General features: G+C 37.0%; 1 protein-coding gene across 9 annotated transcripts in view; it reads right to left on the reverse strand.

Moving 5' to 3' along the window:
- Nucleotides 1-18,542, reverse strand: part of Zir (dedicator of cytokinesis) — a 106,300-nt gene that overhangs the window by 45,942 nt on the left and 41,816 nt on the right. For 7 of the 9 annotated variants that reach the window (XM_083085875.1, XM_083085859.1, XM_083085883.1 and 4 more), the window contains exon 20: nucleotides 15,323-15,548. In XM_083085875.1, the coding sequence (XP_082942001.1) occupies nucleotides 15,323-15,548 (226 nt within the window). The remainder of the gene's footprint in view (nucleotides 1-15,322; nucleotides 15,549-18,542) is intronic. The other 2 variants (XM_083085926.1, XM_083085917.1) reach the window with 1 other exon arrangement.

The following is an 18,542-nucleotide window of genomic DNA, read 5'->3' on the forward strand; positions in this document are numbered from 1 at the left end:
TCACGACACACCGAGCCCGATAATGGACGAGAAAGCCTGATTTTCCTTCGGCTCAGGTAAGTCTATCTTACGATTCCACGCTTGCTTACTGATTACGAGCGCTTTCGATGAAATCCCCAATTTAATAGCTTACGCCACATACGTGAGAAAATTTTCAGGACCTGACGAAAATTTACTAAAGCCCGTCTGTATTTTTTTTCTACTCTTGTTCTCGAAAATAATAAGAGATTTTGTTTTATCTCGACACTTTTATTTGTTATAATTTAAGATAAGATCGATTCATCTTAAAAATCAAATGATTTTCATGCAGCTTTTTCGTTTTTTATATTAATATTAATTTAATTTATTAAGAGTCTTAAATTAAATTTTGTCAATTAAGTGCAAGAATACTATTGTTAGAATACTGTGCAACTTGATGTTAATTAAAGGGCAATATGCTCTATCTATTTATGTATTTATAGATTATAAAAATAATTTAAGAATTAATTGATTAAAAAAATACGAAAGTCTATTTGTCTCAAAAATTATTAATGCTCTAATTCTCATCCGCAAAAAAAAAAACACTTGCTTCGTTATATCTAAGATATTTTTATAATTTAATAATTTGCCAGGAGAGATATACGATTGATCTGAAACGACCTACATAGTTCAACCGAAGACAATAGATGAGCACCAAACTCACAGCTGAATTGTAGACGACACGACGTTAGGGCTTTAGGGCGCCCGAAGTCGAAGGTAGAGTCTCACTATTACCCTCTCGCTATTACTCCCTCTCCACTTTGCTTTATCACCTTCTCTCTAATAGAGGGAGAAAGACAGAGAGAGAGAATGTGCAGTCTTCGTATGATATATGCCCTCGTATGAACACGTACGATAGGTGTACGTCTGTGGCGTAGCACGACGATACATACGTGCGTGCATACAAGCACGCGCGTACGAGTACAGCTGTATCCCGGAAGAGATGCCAGGAACTGATACGAAATCGATAGAACCCGGTTTCCGGCGACGTGACGTGTCGGCGTTTATACCATTCGCCCAACAGCGGCATCAACTGGCGATAGGAACAACACTGTGCCAGCGATCTTCCAAGCGATTCGCGCGTCATTCGAGCACACTTTGACTAGATAGGTTCTCGCTTTCAAAAAGAGAGAATCGACGAGATTCCGAACCAATATGATCAGTTTCTTAAGAGACCTTGGCATAGAAATCGCGATAGTGCATTTCGCATATTTGCGGCATGACCTTCGCAAATAAAAACTCAGCATATGTAATATATATATATAGCTATATGATAAAATCATGTAATAAAAAATTGAAAAAATAAAATAATGTAAATTTAAATTAAAATACAATTTTATAACAAAAAATTCTATTTAAAAAAATTTGAATAGGACAAATTTTAAAGGTGTGCACTAATATCAACAAATTATATATGCCATTCATTCAGAATCAAAGATTTATTCATACGTGATACACAGGTATATAATATGCATTTATATACATATGGAGAAATTAGATAAAATCAATATGTATATATATATATATGTATGTATATAATCGTAAACATTAAATTTTATGAAGCTGAAATTCAATAAACAATTTTATTCGCAAGTATGAAATGGATATTCCATCTACCAAAAATAAAATATTGTAGCATACATTAATTTTATAAAACAATTTTTCATATTTTACAAAAGTAATTATTACACTTGTCTAGAGAGAGGTAATAATAAAATTCAATTAATCATCTCATTTTATCGATATCAATTTCGTCAAGTTTACCTATCAGAAATTTATCTCGACAAGTTCAAATCGATCATTAATACCTGCGTGATTCTCTTCCGATGACAAACTTGGGAAACGATTGGCAAACAGAAAACCCGCATATCGATAAGGAATCATGATGTTGATGTATACTACGATTGATCGTAAGCGATTTCCGAACGAAAGATTCGCTGCTGAAAATATCATTACTAGTTTCTTTTCTTCCATTTCAACATATGCAGATTGACATTTTTCACTTTGCAATAAAATCTTTCTTTAATAAGGACAATTGCTAATTTTATATTTTTATAATGAATTGTCAAGTAATTGTACTATAAATTTGTCAACAAAAACTTAAATTTATATTTTTAAGAAATAATAGAACGATTTATGCCACATTGTATTATTTTAGAATCTTTAAATCTCTTATAGAGATCAGAAATATATTCTAAAATTTTATTATAATTATATCGGAACTTTTAAAAAGTACTTATTGTTAGGTAGAAAAATTCTCGTTGAAAGAATCAATACATAGCCCAATCTCTTTTAAGACGAGTTTGTCTCTGATGAAAAACTACGAGAAAGCAATTCTGGAAAAATTGTCAACACGAAGAAATTCCAAGTTTTTGATCTATAGCGCAGCAATGTCGCAAGTCCATAAAAAAATGTTATTAAGCAGTCGAAACCACTCACTTTCATATTAAAAGGGATACGAGTTTTATGAAAACAGAGAGACATTGGTTAGAGAGATTAAAGGAAAAACTTCACGATAATTCAACTTTACTATTCCGGCTTTTCTTTTCCATTGTATTCTTTTCGCAAGCGCGATTGATGAGATTGGAATATCGTATCCACTCATCCATTTGCGAACATCCACTCTTTTTTGCTAAGTAGGCTAAGCGAACTAAAATACTCGATAAAAATAAGTAAAATCAAGTTGTAATATTCATAAAATATCTATATGAAAACTTTACCACTTTACTTCGGCACTTAAATACAATATTTAATATCTAATAAATAGTAAAAATACTGAGTAAGAGAACTGCAGAATATGGTAAAAATTTAATGCAATAAAGGTAAAATAACTTAATTAATTAAGCACAGATACGAGTACATACGTGTATGTATCAGAAGCTCGGCTATATTTTATTATAAGTGAAAAAGAAATTGAAATTATTTTACAACAAAATAGTACAAAGTTGTCATATACATTTCAGAGTGCCTTATACATCTCTCGCAGAAAGAATGACATAGCTTTCTGAATTCTGACAGACAATGGAAAGCATACACAAATCCGCGGAATCTGAATACACAACTGGATTCCTGTCGGTAGTTTATATAAACCAACCTTCCACACAATCTATGTTTCCTCGTTTCCTTTCTGGTGAAATATCTTCAGGTAACTCGCTGTTATGCCAGAAGAGCAATATGAACGCAGTCACCGCGAAAATAGTAAGAGGAGAGCTGTCAGCTTAGTTATTTATATCAAACCATTAAACTACGTAGATATTTAAATCAGCTTTTTTCAGTATTTCTTACTCTTTTTATCCTCCGTTTTTACCCTCCTTTCGTCATCCTATTTTATATATAAAATTTACAAGATTTTATTTGTACTCTGCTATTCATATTAATGTGTGTATTTCTTAATAAATTTTATAAAAGAGAGAAGAAACTTAAAAAATGAAAACGTAAAAGATAGGTACACGTAAAAAGTACTTTCATAAAGCTTGTGTAGATTGGCACTTGACGAAAGTCACATTGCGCTCCAACAGTCCCAGAGAATGTTTTTTAGAAAGGATCTCCTTAAGAAGAATTCTGAGCGAGACCAGAAAGCACCGAAGTTTTCGAGTAATCGCGGTTATTACTCGAAGTGCAGTTGTAAAAGTTCCACGGTAAATAACGAGCGAATTAGAATTATTGTCGAAAGAAAGTAGAGGATACTTTGTGCGAAATTTCACAAAGTTCCGGATAGTCCGCCTTCCAATAATATACTCTGTTTCCATCTTACGTGTCACGCGGTTTTCACGAATTGTTTCCAGGAAGACTGAGAAGCATCCTTTCTTTATAATAATTATCTGTTTGAGTTATATTTTATAAATACATTATTATACAATTTATGGCATACGATGCGTGTTATTATTGAATGTCTAAAATAATAAATATATAAATATATTTACAAATATATATTTACATAAATAAATTTACAATGCTAAATTATATGCTAAATTATTTTCATGTTCATATTAAATTACTTCACTTAAATATCATATATGTGTCGTATACTTTTATATACATTTATATTATCAATTAGTACGTTGATTAAAGCTAATATTTCACGATATTATTACATATCATCGATGAAATGATTGTGACCTTAAAATATGGCATGAAACCACGTGACTCGATGCAGTATCTCTTTAGGTCCATGTCGAAGGATCGTTTTGCCCTTATGATAAAGAATGACCCCTCGTTCTTTGATACCCCCACCAACAAGGAATTGCCTCGACAAGAACTTATCGTATCCGCAAAATCTCTCCCGTCATCCAGAGAGTAAGAAAACTTATCAGATCGCTCGTAAAAAGTTATTTTCGGAAAATGAACTTGCCAGCCGACAATCTCTAGCAGCGTGAACAATACCCTATAGGGTTCCGGAAGATACGCTATGAGATGATTCTGTCAACTGGCGCATTGATCGAATCGATAACTCTTATAGAGTCGACTAACTCGGATATACTTCATTCAGTTCTTTTTCATTATATGCTTATTTTCGTATAAAAAAGAGAGAGAGGAGGGAAGAAAGGGAGAGAGAGAGAGAGAGAGAGGGAGAGAGAAATTGTGTGTACATATGTATATACTTATTAAAATAATCTCAATCATGTATATATATGTAATATACATTATTCTGATGTTTCTCAAAATTCATCTTTATCTTAGATTTACTAAGATGCGTGAAATCGTAAATTTAAAGGAGGAATATTTTTTTTCGGTCGTTTATAATCTCATCATTTTGATGTTTATTCGCGCCCCGAGGCTTTCGGGCCAACCCTCAAGGATCAGGATTGCGAGCTCGAATCTTTTCAAATCTCACGTGATTCCCCGTGAAACAAAAAGATTACAGAGGGATTCTGCGCATAAAAACGTGAAATCTCGCGAGCATGGAAAAGAAAGATAGATAGACAGCGTAGACAATGATGAAATGACTATTTCGCTTTACGAGAAACCATAAACTCAAGCTTATTAGGCTGAAGCTTATTGAGTTCGAACGTTTCGCTAGGCGATCTTTGAATCCGCAATCTTTCCCAGATGTCCATGACAATTTTGCTTCTTCTACTTCCATTTTCTCGTCACATAATACGAAAGATTATACGGGACGGATCGGAAGGACGATCCACGCAAAGTATCTCATCCACAAAAGCAAGGCTATTTTTATCTCTAAAAGCGCCCGTCTCATCAAAAGCAATGCAAAGTGTCATTTTATTTGCCAAGAAAACACATTGAGATAATGAAATATCATGGGACAAAATAGCGGCTCACCTTTTCGCGCTTGCTTCGCCAAAAATGTACACTAAAATATTTCTTACGAGAAAGAAAATTTAATTTTGCGCACAAATTAAACGTCGAATAAGACTCATATAATAACGTTAACCATTTTCTGCGAAAAATAAGAGAAATACCCAATCTCCGGCGAGAGCAATTTCCGAAAATCGCGTGGCCGCGTGCGCGATTTTGCGTAATCATCCGGAATCGCCGTCGCGGGAAATTGCGGCGGATTAGACGCCTTATTTCGCCCCGGGGGCGACGAGCTCTCGCCCAACTTTATTCTAATTAGTCACCGGAAAGCTCGGGAAGCGCGATACTTTCCCGGAGTGTCGAGATGGGAGCGCTCCCGGTAAAACGAAAAGAAGCTCGAGAGAGCGAGAAAGGGCGAAGGAGCGGTCGGAAGTGGTCGAGCTCGTTCCACCGCGTATTCGTCGTGTCTCGCGAATAATTCTCAGGGCGAATAATGGAGTGGACCCGTTCAAAAGTCCCATAAATTTCACGTGCTAGCTACTGCGGTAGAAACGGCGCGGCTTGATAGCATTCTTGAATATATCGGTGTAACGTTATGTTAACGAAATAAGAAGAGAGCTAACAAGAGAAGCAGAGAGAGAAAGAGAGAGAGAGGACAAACGTGGTTCCGTTGGATACGGTAATTGTGCGGTCCATGGTATTCCAAGGGAAACAAGCGAGCGAGTTAAACAGCCGGAGGGCCACTAATTCCCTGGTTGCTAACACACCGCGCCGGGCCAGCCAAGCCCTCGAAGCTCCTTTCGGCGGCATTTAAGGGCTGGTGCAGTAATAATTTCGCGTATGTGTTCTCGTTAATTAATTTGGCGCGACGTCGACGCCGGAAGACAATCAATAATCGCTCGCGAGATGAATCGCCGCGCCTATTACAAACCGGTGACACGCCCGTCGCTCCCCGCTAGTGATCGTTACATTTCAGTTGCACGAGATTATTCGCGCTTAACGGCCTCGCGGCGGATTACGCCCGCAGGCTCTTTTCCGCGCGACCGTGGTATTTCCGGCGTGCGCGCGCTTTGATGCACGGTAACTTTGTATGTACGCGCGCGCTTGCTAATTGGCAGGCAATGTGCCTCTCGTTCCCGCTTTGAGACAATCAACCGTATTTGGGTGCGCGGATATGTAGCGCGCATGCTACATTTTGACCAGAGAGGATTATTCGTAATCAAGATACGCGATGGTAGTTACTCGTCGACTAGTATTCGTGTCAATAGAGTACTTGACACGGAAAAGGTTATTAAAGCGCTGAAAATATCATGAAAAAGTTATTTTCCTAAATAGCGTCCAGAAATCGTTGTTGCACACTCTAAAACTGTATACGCGATTCTCTAAAAGAGACATTTAAATTTATTTTAAATTATAAATTACGCTTCTCTCCTATTTGTGTGTGCGTTAGATGACAAATTGAATCTTAACAATCGCGTTAAGTAGCAAAATCAATAAATGTGCTCAATCGACAGAAATGGCTTACGATAGCACACGATCCGTTGCTCATTACTTTTTCTCCATCGGGAACTTTTCCATTAATAGTCATCGGAATAACGGGCATCACGCAATGGCACTCGGCGCTTTGTTTCGCACATCGTGTGCATAGTAATAGAACTTGAATGTAAACTTGGAAGCTCGGCAAAGCGTACGAGTGTTGATCGAGCCTAGGAATCCGTCGAAATCGCGCGAGTGGTAAGAGTGCTTTACCGGCAATCCGAGCAGAATGTTGGAAGGAATCGTGAACCGGATGATTCAATCAATTTGGTAGAATACCTCCGATGCCCACGAGTCGAGCAGGAATTGGATCGAAGCGCAACGAACTTTGCGCGCTTTCGGCTGGCGCCCGCGATTTTCCCTTTTAATCCCTTGATCTCCTTCTTAGCCCCAATTCGTTGTATTTGTCGCGCTCGTTGTATTACATACTCTATGTTATTTTTCTACGCTTTTTCTATTTCAGATCTTGGGTGAACGACCGGTCATCACAATAAATTGATATTCGTGCGATACTCGTTTTATAAAAAAATAATAAAAAAATTATATAATAAATGCAATTTTTCTCTCTCTTCTCTTATTTTTTAATCTCCTTTTTATTTTACAGTAATATTACGTAATAAATTATAAAATTAATACATTGTAAAAGTTTTATTTCCATCATGCATAACTGTGTTACATAACAATTACGTAATTATATTCTCATTATTAATTGTAACTTTAATTTACGAAATGTGGTGAAATTAATTTCAATTGAGAGAATAAATTTTTGATTTCGCTTCATTGTTAACGAATATATTTGTTGAAAAAACAGAGAAGTATGATGATGGACAGAACGTAAGTATGATAGCAACGATAGTAAAAAAAAAAACTAAGCAACGTCGTCCGACGAACAATCGCGGTTGTCTCTCGTCGCCGAATATTAATTACTCCGCTCGAGAAAAGCCGAATTACCGTCGATGGCGGAGTTTGCTTATTGCATTGCAAACTAAAAGAAAAGAAGCAGGCGCGTTGTGTAAGGCATGCCGAGCGTCGATGATCCTTTCAGCCGACGACGGTGGTTTGTTTTCTTCGCAGCAAGAACAAAAAGAAGAAGAGAAAGAAAAAGAGAAGAGAAAGAAAGCGTAAGGTAGAGAGCAGGAATAAGCAGGGAGATGAAAAGAGACGACGAAAAGAGATGACTACAGGGTAGAAGATCTACAATCTTTGAGCGAGAATGGAAAGGCGATGAGAACGAGGGCGGTGAGAGAAGGGAAGGGCGATAGGGGGTTGAAAACAATTAGCCTAGCACCCTATCTCACCCTGGCATGCATCAGAGGGTGGGGAGTACCCGCTGCTCTTGAGGTGAGAAAAGGAAACTGCTAGAGATGAGCCTCCATGAATATATCGATATCCCATTAGATGGTCTCCCTTCTTCTCCGTCCCAGCTTTCTCGTCTCCTCCTGCCGCATCCTCACCTTGTTACTCGCCTCTAGTTGCCACTAGACTGTTTAAAGAGTAGCTAGAAGCCAGTGCGCGAAGACGCTCGGATGAACACACCGGCGAGGATCTCGATCGCCGGTGACGAGAGAACGAGGGAGGAAAGATAAAGGAGAGGAGAGCGGCGAGTTGTGTGTTGGTAATTCCAGGATATTCGATTCTGGAATGCAGTCTGCTAGGATGGAGTTTCGGATCGCATCCGCCGGCATCAGCGCAGACTAACGGCAGCCGACCTAATCCCGACATTAATGCTACGGCAGGCAACCGCTACCCATTTTGCACCTACAAACCACCCTGATCCTTGCTAGCCATTTTAGCCCTTCCACTGGCGCTATGGAAAACGAGGAGAGCTCTGCTACGATCGAGCGAAACGATCGTTTCGCTTGTAACGACCCTTCCTTCCTTTTTTTTGTCGTCGCGCGACGAGAGATATCCCTCGATCGCGTATATCTTTGCTCGCATATAACTAACCCATTATATTTTCGATCACGTCTCAGGTATAGGTTCTTAAAGACAAGGCTGCGTGATACTCGCGTTTCTGATGTCGGTGACAAGCGAGATTTATCTAGCGAGCAACCGCGCCGATTTAGCAAAGTGCCCGCGAGAATTATTCGTGTTTCCTTCCTTCCTTCCTGGCGTACGCAAAGCACGTGCTGCTAACTTTTTTCATTTCGTACTCTCAAGACCACTTTGCTACGTCTGCGAGTGTGTTTAATGTCGGAAAAATTTCGTCTGCTTCCCAACAATGAGACTTCATCTACTTTCCCTTAAATGAGCGCGCAGGGCAACCGTCTCACAAAGTCAATTGTGTGCAAGTCTTCTTCGATTTTCGCGATTGATTAAAATTTACGCAAATTACTATCAAATTACTATCATAAATCAATAAGTCTGAGACAAATTAAAAAAATAATATGAATATAAAATATTACGATTAAAAAAATGTTGTTATTCAGATATAGATAAAATATTATTAATTATATTTTTCAAATTTAGATATCATAAATAGTAGTTTTTGATTATCTTGATTTTTTTTCTAAAACATTCATGTTAAAAATGTTGATAATACAATCCCCTTAATATTATCTACATTATTTTATTTCGATCCGAACGTATTCAATATTCGAAATATTTTCAGTGCCAACAGTCGCAGATTTGTGAATCAACCTGTACGTACAGGTGCATGATGAGATTGGAGACCTCTCCGCTTTCTACTCGGTATTCCACGAAAGTTTTTCGCCCCTTCCACCCCATTACCCCACAGCCGGCCGGGTAAAGAGGCTCACTTTATTTTTGACCACGTATCGAGATAGCTAGGAATTTCATTTTTCGCTTCCCTAGGGGTATAGTTACGTTTAGATCAGAATATCACCTTTGCACTCCACTTTTCGCCTCCTAAGAAATATTATTCTATGAGATTTTCTCACTTTCTGCTCTTTGCGCAATCTTTTTTTTTTATTTTGTATATTTCTCATTATCTTAACAATCTTGATCTTGATGCGTGTATCATAATTTCGAAGAAACCATGCTTTTGCAAAATCTATACATATGTGTGAAATTAAAATAGAAAATAATACTAAAATAATAGTAAATATTGTTAAATTTTGTACCATTTTTAAAATAAATTTCAACAATATTTATTATTACTTTAGCATATATTCATTATTGCACTACCGATATTTTTTTGAATAATTTAACAGCCATTTGGAGATATAGCCATAGAACGAGTAATTTTCGTTACTTTTTTATGCCCGACTTACATCCTTGCCGAAAATCCCATGTGTTTCGGAGTAACTTTTTACGGACTGCTTAATGACTACTCATAAACAGACGTTGCTCGTAAAAATGAGCGAGAAAAGTAGTTGATAATAAGACCGGAGCGCTAATCAAGCTCGTGGCTCGATATTAAACGCACGAAAAATGTTGGCTTCAAGCCAACCTATCCCCTTGATTATGTAGAAATGGATATTTATAAAAAGTAAAAGAAAAAAAAGGCAAGAACAATGTCGCGTGACTCGCACGATAACGAAGCAAAAGTGACCTTATTTCTGTAAGAATGTTGGCTGAGAAGATTGCACTCCATCCATCAGTATGATCCGAGAGATACTGCGATTCACATACAACAGAAAGTGCACAATAGGAACGCTCGCGAACGCGTATGATTTATTTATTAACTTCAATGAGAAAAATTCGTGTTCTGATAATTTGTTCTAAAAGCTAAAAATACAACGATATATATACGAATCTACAGCCAATTTATTCATAGTACAAATTAAATATTTGTTGTGCTAAATACAGTTGTTCGAATTTGATTTTGTTTCTCTTTAATACTTAATAAAGAAAACTTCTATTATCATTTTCTTGAATCTAAAATAAATCACGTGAAAGTATATTTAAAATGAATTTTGTGTTTATATATTATATACGCGTAACATTTCGCAAATTACTTCTATTAACACTGTGTTTCGTCTACTGCATTTCTATTAAAATTTTATTATTGTCTTGCGACAGAAAGTGGAAAGTTTAATAATCACCGAAATACGTTTATTCATGTAAGAACGATATTCTCAGCGGGCAAATTACAGCGTGAATCCCATTCTCGGTACATTCTTCCTCCCTTCCCTTCCCCTCTCTCTCTCTCTCTCTCTCTCTCTCTCTCTCTCTTTCTCTATGCGTCTTAAACGTAAATCTAATTTTTACTCGTTATGCAGCAAACTCATTCGTAGCGGTGGTTACCTATCTACTTGCCGCACCACCTCTTCTCTCTCTTCTCTACCTTCTCCACCTTCTCCATCTCCTCAGGTTTCACATAAGCCGCGGGCTCTCCGTTAGCGAGTACATCTTCCAAGGGACGACGAGAGACTGCCGTAACCGGTGACTCAATCTCATTTACAAATGGACCAGTCACCCGCGGCAATTTCTGTAATATACTTAACCGTACTCGCGCGGTTTCTCTTCTCCTCTCTATACACCTTCTCCACTTATCTAGCTGTTCTGGGATGGGATTACATTGTCTGTGGACATTCCCTCGTCGACTATAAGATGGTAATTCGCGCAATATGCATCATCTCGCGAGGCTGCATTACGCAAGAATGCATGCGTACACGCGTGTAATATGCGTTATTGTATAAATGTAACGCGAAATTTCATGCCGCGGATTGGCCGTTACGGCTGCCAATTTTGAGCAGATAGTAGGCGGATTCTGTGGACACATCAACGTGTCGAGGATGTGACGAGGATCAGGGATCGATCGTGGACACGCGATTGAGGAACATGCGAAGAGAAAAATTTCGCGCACGCGAGCGAACGGGCCTTGTCGGCTTATAGATCGACGAACTGACGTGCTGGATCTATTATTTGCGGATTTGACGCGCCGATATTCGCATACGAAAGCTTTCGTCGCGCCACTTGTCGATTTGCGGAAATAAATCTAAATTCACGTAAATCAAGACATCGCAAGCGAAAAATTGTTCGCTCGTTGACATTATTTTCGGAAAAGAATTTATATCGATTATAAATAATCATCAATAATAAATAAGAATTTATATCAATTATAAAGAATACACAACTATGTATATACAATACACATGTGTACATGTATACTATAATGAAATATATATTGTTAATTTTTTTTCTTTATAAGACTTTCATAATTTTGACAAATGTCTAAATTAAATTCTTATGAAGCGATCCAAACGATTTCGTGAAAAAATTCGACTTTTTTCGTCAAGATTATTATTTCGTTCAACAACTTTAAAATTTACAAGACGCGAAATGATAAACAGAATATTAATCTCTCATTCTACGCAGATGGAAATATTATACATTGTACTAATCATATAAGATACCTTGATAATAGCATAATTATTTGCGACATAGAGTAGCAATTAACCTAATGCGAATGGCGTTTGTCTCTAAATCCCAATGCAAATATTACCATATGAAAGTGCAGTTGCTGAACCAGCTTACGATTTTCGCGCAAGAGATGATATTACGAGCGAGCTCTCATTTAATCCGTCGTGTCATCCACATCGAGGTTTAATCATTTAATTAACTGATTGACGATACAGTGTTAATTAAATCTCGCAATAATCGAAAGTACGCGGTGATGTCGAGTCAGAGTACGCGTCAAAACGTTTGCGGCGCAATTCAATTTGACAATAGTGGACGGATTGTATTAAAATAGGCTTTGAAATGAACGAATGAGAGGCAATTACGACAAAGTAATTTTCGACGGCCGGCTCGTCGAACTGTAGCAAAAGGATTATTTATTTGACATGCATTTTAATTCAACTTTTCCAGATTCCACCGTCAGAATTAATTAAACAATTTAGAATTATATTAAATTCCCGCGAAAAGTGACGTCGTATGAAATGCATAATCCGTGCAACCAACTATGCTTTTAACGTGAGCTTTTTTAGAACGAGTTTAGGTTTCGTTGGACGGTTTTTTACAAGGGCTTAAGCTTGTCTAACGAACTTATGCATGTAATTTATGGATATCGGAGCTTTCCGCACTTTTTCCGCCATCCGGTTCAAACGGCGACATTTAAATCCACGAGCTATTAATGCACACGAGCAAGAACGCAGTCACACGTGAGCAAAACCAATTATATTCAAGTGCGATATCGAACAAGTAAATTCGAGTCGTTCGTCTGTCTCCAGAGCAAAACTTATAATTTATGTTACCTAGGGAACCGTATCCTAGGGAACATTATCAAGTGTCCACGACAAGTGTGACATTAGAATGCGGATCATTCTCTCGCTTTTGCGAACTTTCTGAACATACGGCGTATCATTGAAAATTACACGCTCGCAATTCGAGGCACATTTACGAGATAATTACGAAAATAAATATTTGCACACATCTAAAAACTAAATATTAAAATATTAAAAAATCCTTAATTATTTTTTAATTGATTCCAATTTTTTTTTCATAATGTAATTAAATGTTTTTTTCAATATGTAGTTAAATATTTTCATAAATTTGCTCTATATTTCATAATTTAATCATTTCTAATGAAAATAAAATTTATATAACGAATAGGAATTATTTTATCATAAAATTAATCGTACAGTGCTAATTTCTTGTACTACAATTTATACTCGAGCACTATCTTGGAATGCTAAATGGAGTGAACTTGATACAAGATATATTCCCGCCGCAAACCTCAATTGCAATCTACAATGTGGACCTTCGTCCTAGTTCAGAAACAGACTTATTGGAGCGAAGATATGGCATAGGACTAGCGTTCCTATGTATATTTGAAGAATCATCGTCGTCTTTAGCGCCCTGCTGAAAATATAATCAACCTTGAAATGGTAAGCGTTTGTCGCAGAGGGAAAACCTTGAACGCGCGGGTCGTAGGGGAAAGAATCGGGAAAATTGCGAAAGTTTAAAAAGCAAGATTGAGATGAAGTCGGATTGCAGTCGCTAGTTGCGGGAATCTGTCAAGAAGCTGACGGCGTTTATTAGGCGGAAAAGAGGCGAGCGCGCGCACAGAGAGAATTAAATGATAGCGTGGGAAAACCTCGAAGCAGTTGAAGATGGCGAAACGACGGTGACCATGAAAAGATATTTCAGCGAGCTTCTTCGCGACAGAAAGCCCCGGGCGGAGATTTGAGGAGCATAAAAGGATTTCACGACGGATGACGCAATCGGGGAGCTCGCATAAAATCGTAATTTTCAAAAAAGCTTCGCGGAATCGGCGAGGCAGTACGCTGAGAGAAGTACGCGAATAGAATTAACCTTGACGAAAGCTTGTCAAAATCAGAACGAGCTCAGAAAGGATTTCTCGGAGACTGACGACAAATTTAAATCTCGAGGTTACATCACTTGAACGTTGAGAATCTCAGCCTGCAGTGTACGTTTCCTTTTGTGACGAAGTTCAATAATGATATCTTCATCTTATTTTCAATCTTCTTAATTATATCTGGGAGGTATATTAGTAACGAGATTATAGTATCTCTTATAAACTATCAGTAATTAAGGGAAAATTTAATATTCCTCTTTCAGAGTATTTCAACAATATTCTCTTTCAATGTATTGTCTGTACTCTTATATTTTTGCAGCTATACAAAAAGTAAAAAGATATGCAATTAAACTAAAAATCCATTATAAGTATAAAATAATATAAATTATAATTATATTACACATAAATTATAATTATATCATATTAGCACGTAACATAAATTATAATTATATTATAATATAATTTGCATACTTACATATGCAATTACGTTATTTTATTCTGTTATTTTAATAATGTACTATTATAATTTTACTGCCAAATATTTAGTTTTATATCTTCTCGTGATAAAATGAAAGTGCTTTTTTCTTTCATAGTAGTCGAATAACTGCTGCTTGATGACTACTGATGTGAAATGCCGATTTGCTAGCTGTAGCTGCTTTTAAAGAGTTTTTCAAGACGGGAAACTTTTTCTCGTAAGTTTCTTCGTTCTTTTCGCAGGAAGGTATAATAATTTCGCGGACGCGCTAAGTTTTGCGACGGAGTATCTCAAGGTCCGGCTTCAAAAGGTCGTTTCTCGGGATAAATCAGCCAAGGAACTCGTTACTCCTCCGCACATGATAACTTTGGCGAATACTATTTCACGCTCAAATTCTCCGCATTGAATTATGCGATAATGAAATCCGATCGATAAGAGAAAAACGGCAAGTTTCCACGCAGATAAACATATAAAATAACTAAATATTAATAAACTATTAATAAAATTTAAATAAGTCAATAAGAGTGATTATTTTTAAAACATATTTTCAAATAATTTACTTTTTAAATATAAATATATATTTAACTTTCTCACTGAATATAAAAATATTATTTTCGTTGGATACTTTCACGCGTATTGGATACTAAATAAATATCAAGAAAGAGAGAGAATGGCAAAGTAAAAAAATTTTGTTCCGTAAACGTTTGTGTTGCAATATGTAAATCCGAAATACGTAAAAAGAAATCTTTCCTCGTCGGAGATCGATGTACAAACTATCCGAGCTTTGCGTAAGCTTGAGAATTGCTACTTACGCGCGAACGAGCAGATCCTTCAGCAAATAGCATTCGAAACATTTCCCCCTGAAATATCCGCGAGGTATCTGTTTCCCTCTCCCTCGCTTCACTCCCCTTTCCGTAATTTGACTCACAGAATTCCCTCGGCGACTTTGAAAACTTCCAGCTGCAGTAGTAAAGGCTGAAAGTCCGGTGTCCTTCTGCGGCGAGCCTCACCCCAAACGACTTCACAATGAACACCGACCTGAAAGGGGTAAAGCAGTGGTATAAACGACTCGTTGAAAGTCCGATAGACCGACAAGAAGGGCGGAAACGGTAAAGGAAAGAGAGAAAAAGAGAAAGAGAGAGAAAGAAAGAAAATGGCGAGGGTGAAAAGTGCGACCGTTGGGAAAGGCCAGGATCCATCGGAGAGCTAATTCTTTCGACTCTCGTTCTAAATATTGGAATAAATTGCGGCTACCCCCTTCGCACCCAAGGTCCCATCTCCGACGTTTCCAACCCCTGCGACCACCTCAGGACCACACTACTCCAGCGGCGTTAGAACTGCGGTGTCGGGGACGGCCCTTATCACGTGTTCGCTTCACTGCGCTTCTTCGTGGCTGAAGGCACCACCTTATAGCCCGTCCCGCCCGCGTTACCGACCCTCCAACTCCCGACCTACCTCCGGAGGCCACAAGCGACTATTTGCAGCCGGCGGATGCGCCTGCTAACGGGTGATCCATCAATTCCCAGATAATCCTTTCGTCTGCCGATCGGAAATAAAGATGTGGCGACTCTCGAAGAATACTTTCGCATTGCGCGATTCATCTTACTGCACCTCGCGATACTTCGATTCTCGAGAATGAAATTTTTATCGTCGTTACGTGCGCAATATTAAAAAGATTTATATGGCAAACTTACTTATTTTATAGCAGATATTGAATTATCTCTATCTAGGTAGTTATCACGTACCAAATATCATGTATCATCAGATTTCATGTATTTACGTAATATTTAATGTTAAATTTAAAACGAAAATATTTATTATCGAGATCGAGATTTAACATCATTGTAAAATATTATTTGGTTGAAAATCGAGATTAAAATATAATCACATAAATATGATTCTCTTATTTTGAAACCATATCATCGATGATATTCACGTAATAATGGGATAGATAAATATTATTGAATAAATGAAATTGTTAATTCCAAATGACCTTGTTTTTCTCTGCGTTTCGAATCCTAACATTTGCCAATGCATATTTCGCAAGCGATTCCTCTTGCATTTAATCTCCTAGAAAATTCATTGGCGCCTTCTTCGCGCGCGCGCACTTGCATCGACATCACTTTCGTGTTCGTTCCCCTCCCCCTCATCTCCTTTTCCTCTATCTACGTTCAAGCATCTCCGCCTAACGGATGTTCGTGAGATAGTTTTGAGACACCGATTCTCCTAAAAGTCACTCTTAGATAACTGCACTTGGGACATTAGCGCGCGCACTCGTGCGCTCTGTTGTCTCGTCCTTAAACTCACGAAGTCCTCGACAACGAGCAACTGCGAGAGCTTCAGCTGCTGCGACTAGCTTAGCGCGCCGTCCAAAAACGACTCTACTAGTTTATTTATAACAAGCGTACGCTATAGTAAATAATTACATTAAGCCAGAAGTTTGGCACGAGAACCTGTTTCCGGTTGCTATCACGGGTGATCGGTGGAAACTTTTCGAAGAGTCCAACAAAGAATCGCTTTGCCGGGTTTACTTACTATACTATACGAGACGTATCAATCTTATTAAATTTTGTTAATGGTTTATTTGATAATTTTACAGAATCAATGTTTACAGAATTAATGTTTTCTTAATAGAAAAATTTCAAGGAATGCAATCTTATTTATCGTCGTTTTAATATTTAACTTTTGAATTAAAAATCATTGGGAAGCGAAGTTTACGTAAACTGAAATGACGAGTAAGACTTCCTCGTTTATTTGCATTGCTATTGTTATTAACGATTCGCGGATACGATCAAATTCCATTCACAGCTATATTTAATATGCGTATTTTTATTCGGATTCCTTATTAAAAGAACAAATTGAAATAATCGCAGTGTTTTTTTTCAGCGCGTGCCAAGATAAATTAAGCGTACACTATCGCGGATATTTGACAGCCGTAATATTAAAATTCCTCTCCAACGGTGGCGACGTTATCGCCAATATACGATCGTTACTAATTCTACCGGCATTCTGAGGAAATCCAGATTTCCATTTCTATCGTGGTAATCAAGAAACGCGCTTGTTCTTACATACTATTGGATTTTTATTCGCGCGCCATATTTTTAAGTTGAATTCTCTCTATCAAGGAAAAACTCGATTTACAGATGGTTGTTACCTCTTTTTTGTCACACTTAAAATTTTCATGCTGATCAGCGAGTACTTAAAAGTTGTAAGTTTATGATGAGTACCAACAGAATTATCCCCCAATGTCCCAGTAAAATATTATATTAATCTCGTAAATACCAGTCACTTTTTTAAGCACGCTATTAATATAAGAAGATTTAAAAAAGGGAGCAATATAGTACGTATATTTTTCTTCCAATATCCATAACTTATACACTAACTTAACTCAATTTTATGTTTCACCCTTACACTTTGTTCTACTTCGACGTCATGGATAGTATCGCTTCCGACTTGTGCAAACATCCGGTTAGGTAATAAAGAACTTGCATTAAAGTCAAGAGCCTCCTATATATCGATACAGCATATATTGCTTATTTATTATTATATATAATGTTTATTCAATCAAAAATTTCTATCATATAAATGAGCTTGTACATGATTATTCTGATTGTAATAAAAGTGATTATCATGTCTCTAATTTTATAAATAATATTAGTTGAAGATAATATTGATAAAAATAATAATATGAACAGATACTTATTAATATTTTAAATATGTACAGATATTCATTAATATTCTATAGAAATTCTATATATGAGATTCTTGTATTCTGAGAAATTAACTGAAGTTCTCTAAGAAATTCTTTAACATTTATATTTAATGTTCTACAAATTCGTTATTACTTCTTTATACTATTCTCGAAATTGCAGGATATTCGAAGTTAATCCAGACTACGACAATCCAACTACACCAATTCGTTTGATATTTCAAATTGAAAAATCAGTTAAATTTTAATTTGATAGATAGGTATTCGCGTTTCAATACTAAATTCAACTTCAAGTTCAGCTTTAAACTTTAAAACGTAAATCC

The sequence above is a fragment of the Camponotus vicinus genome, unplaced genomic scaffold (genome assembly GCF_025532165.1).
Source record: "Camponotus vicinus isolate PSW18456_S1 unplaced genomic scaffold, iyCamVici1.0 SCAF_1, whole genome shotgun sequence".
Classification (NCBI taxonomy): Eukaryota; Metazoa; Arthropoda; class Insecta; order Hymenoptera; family Formicidae; genus Camponotus; species Camponotus vicinus.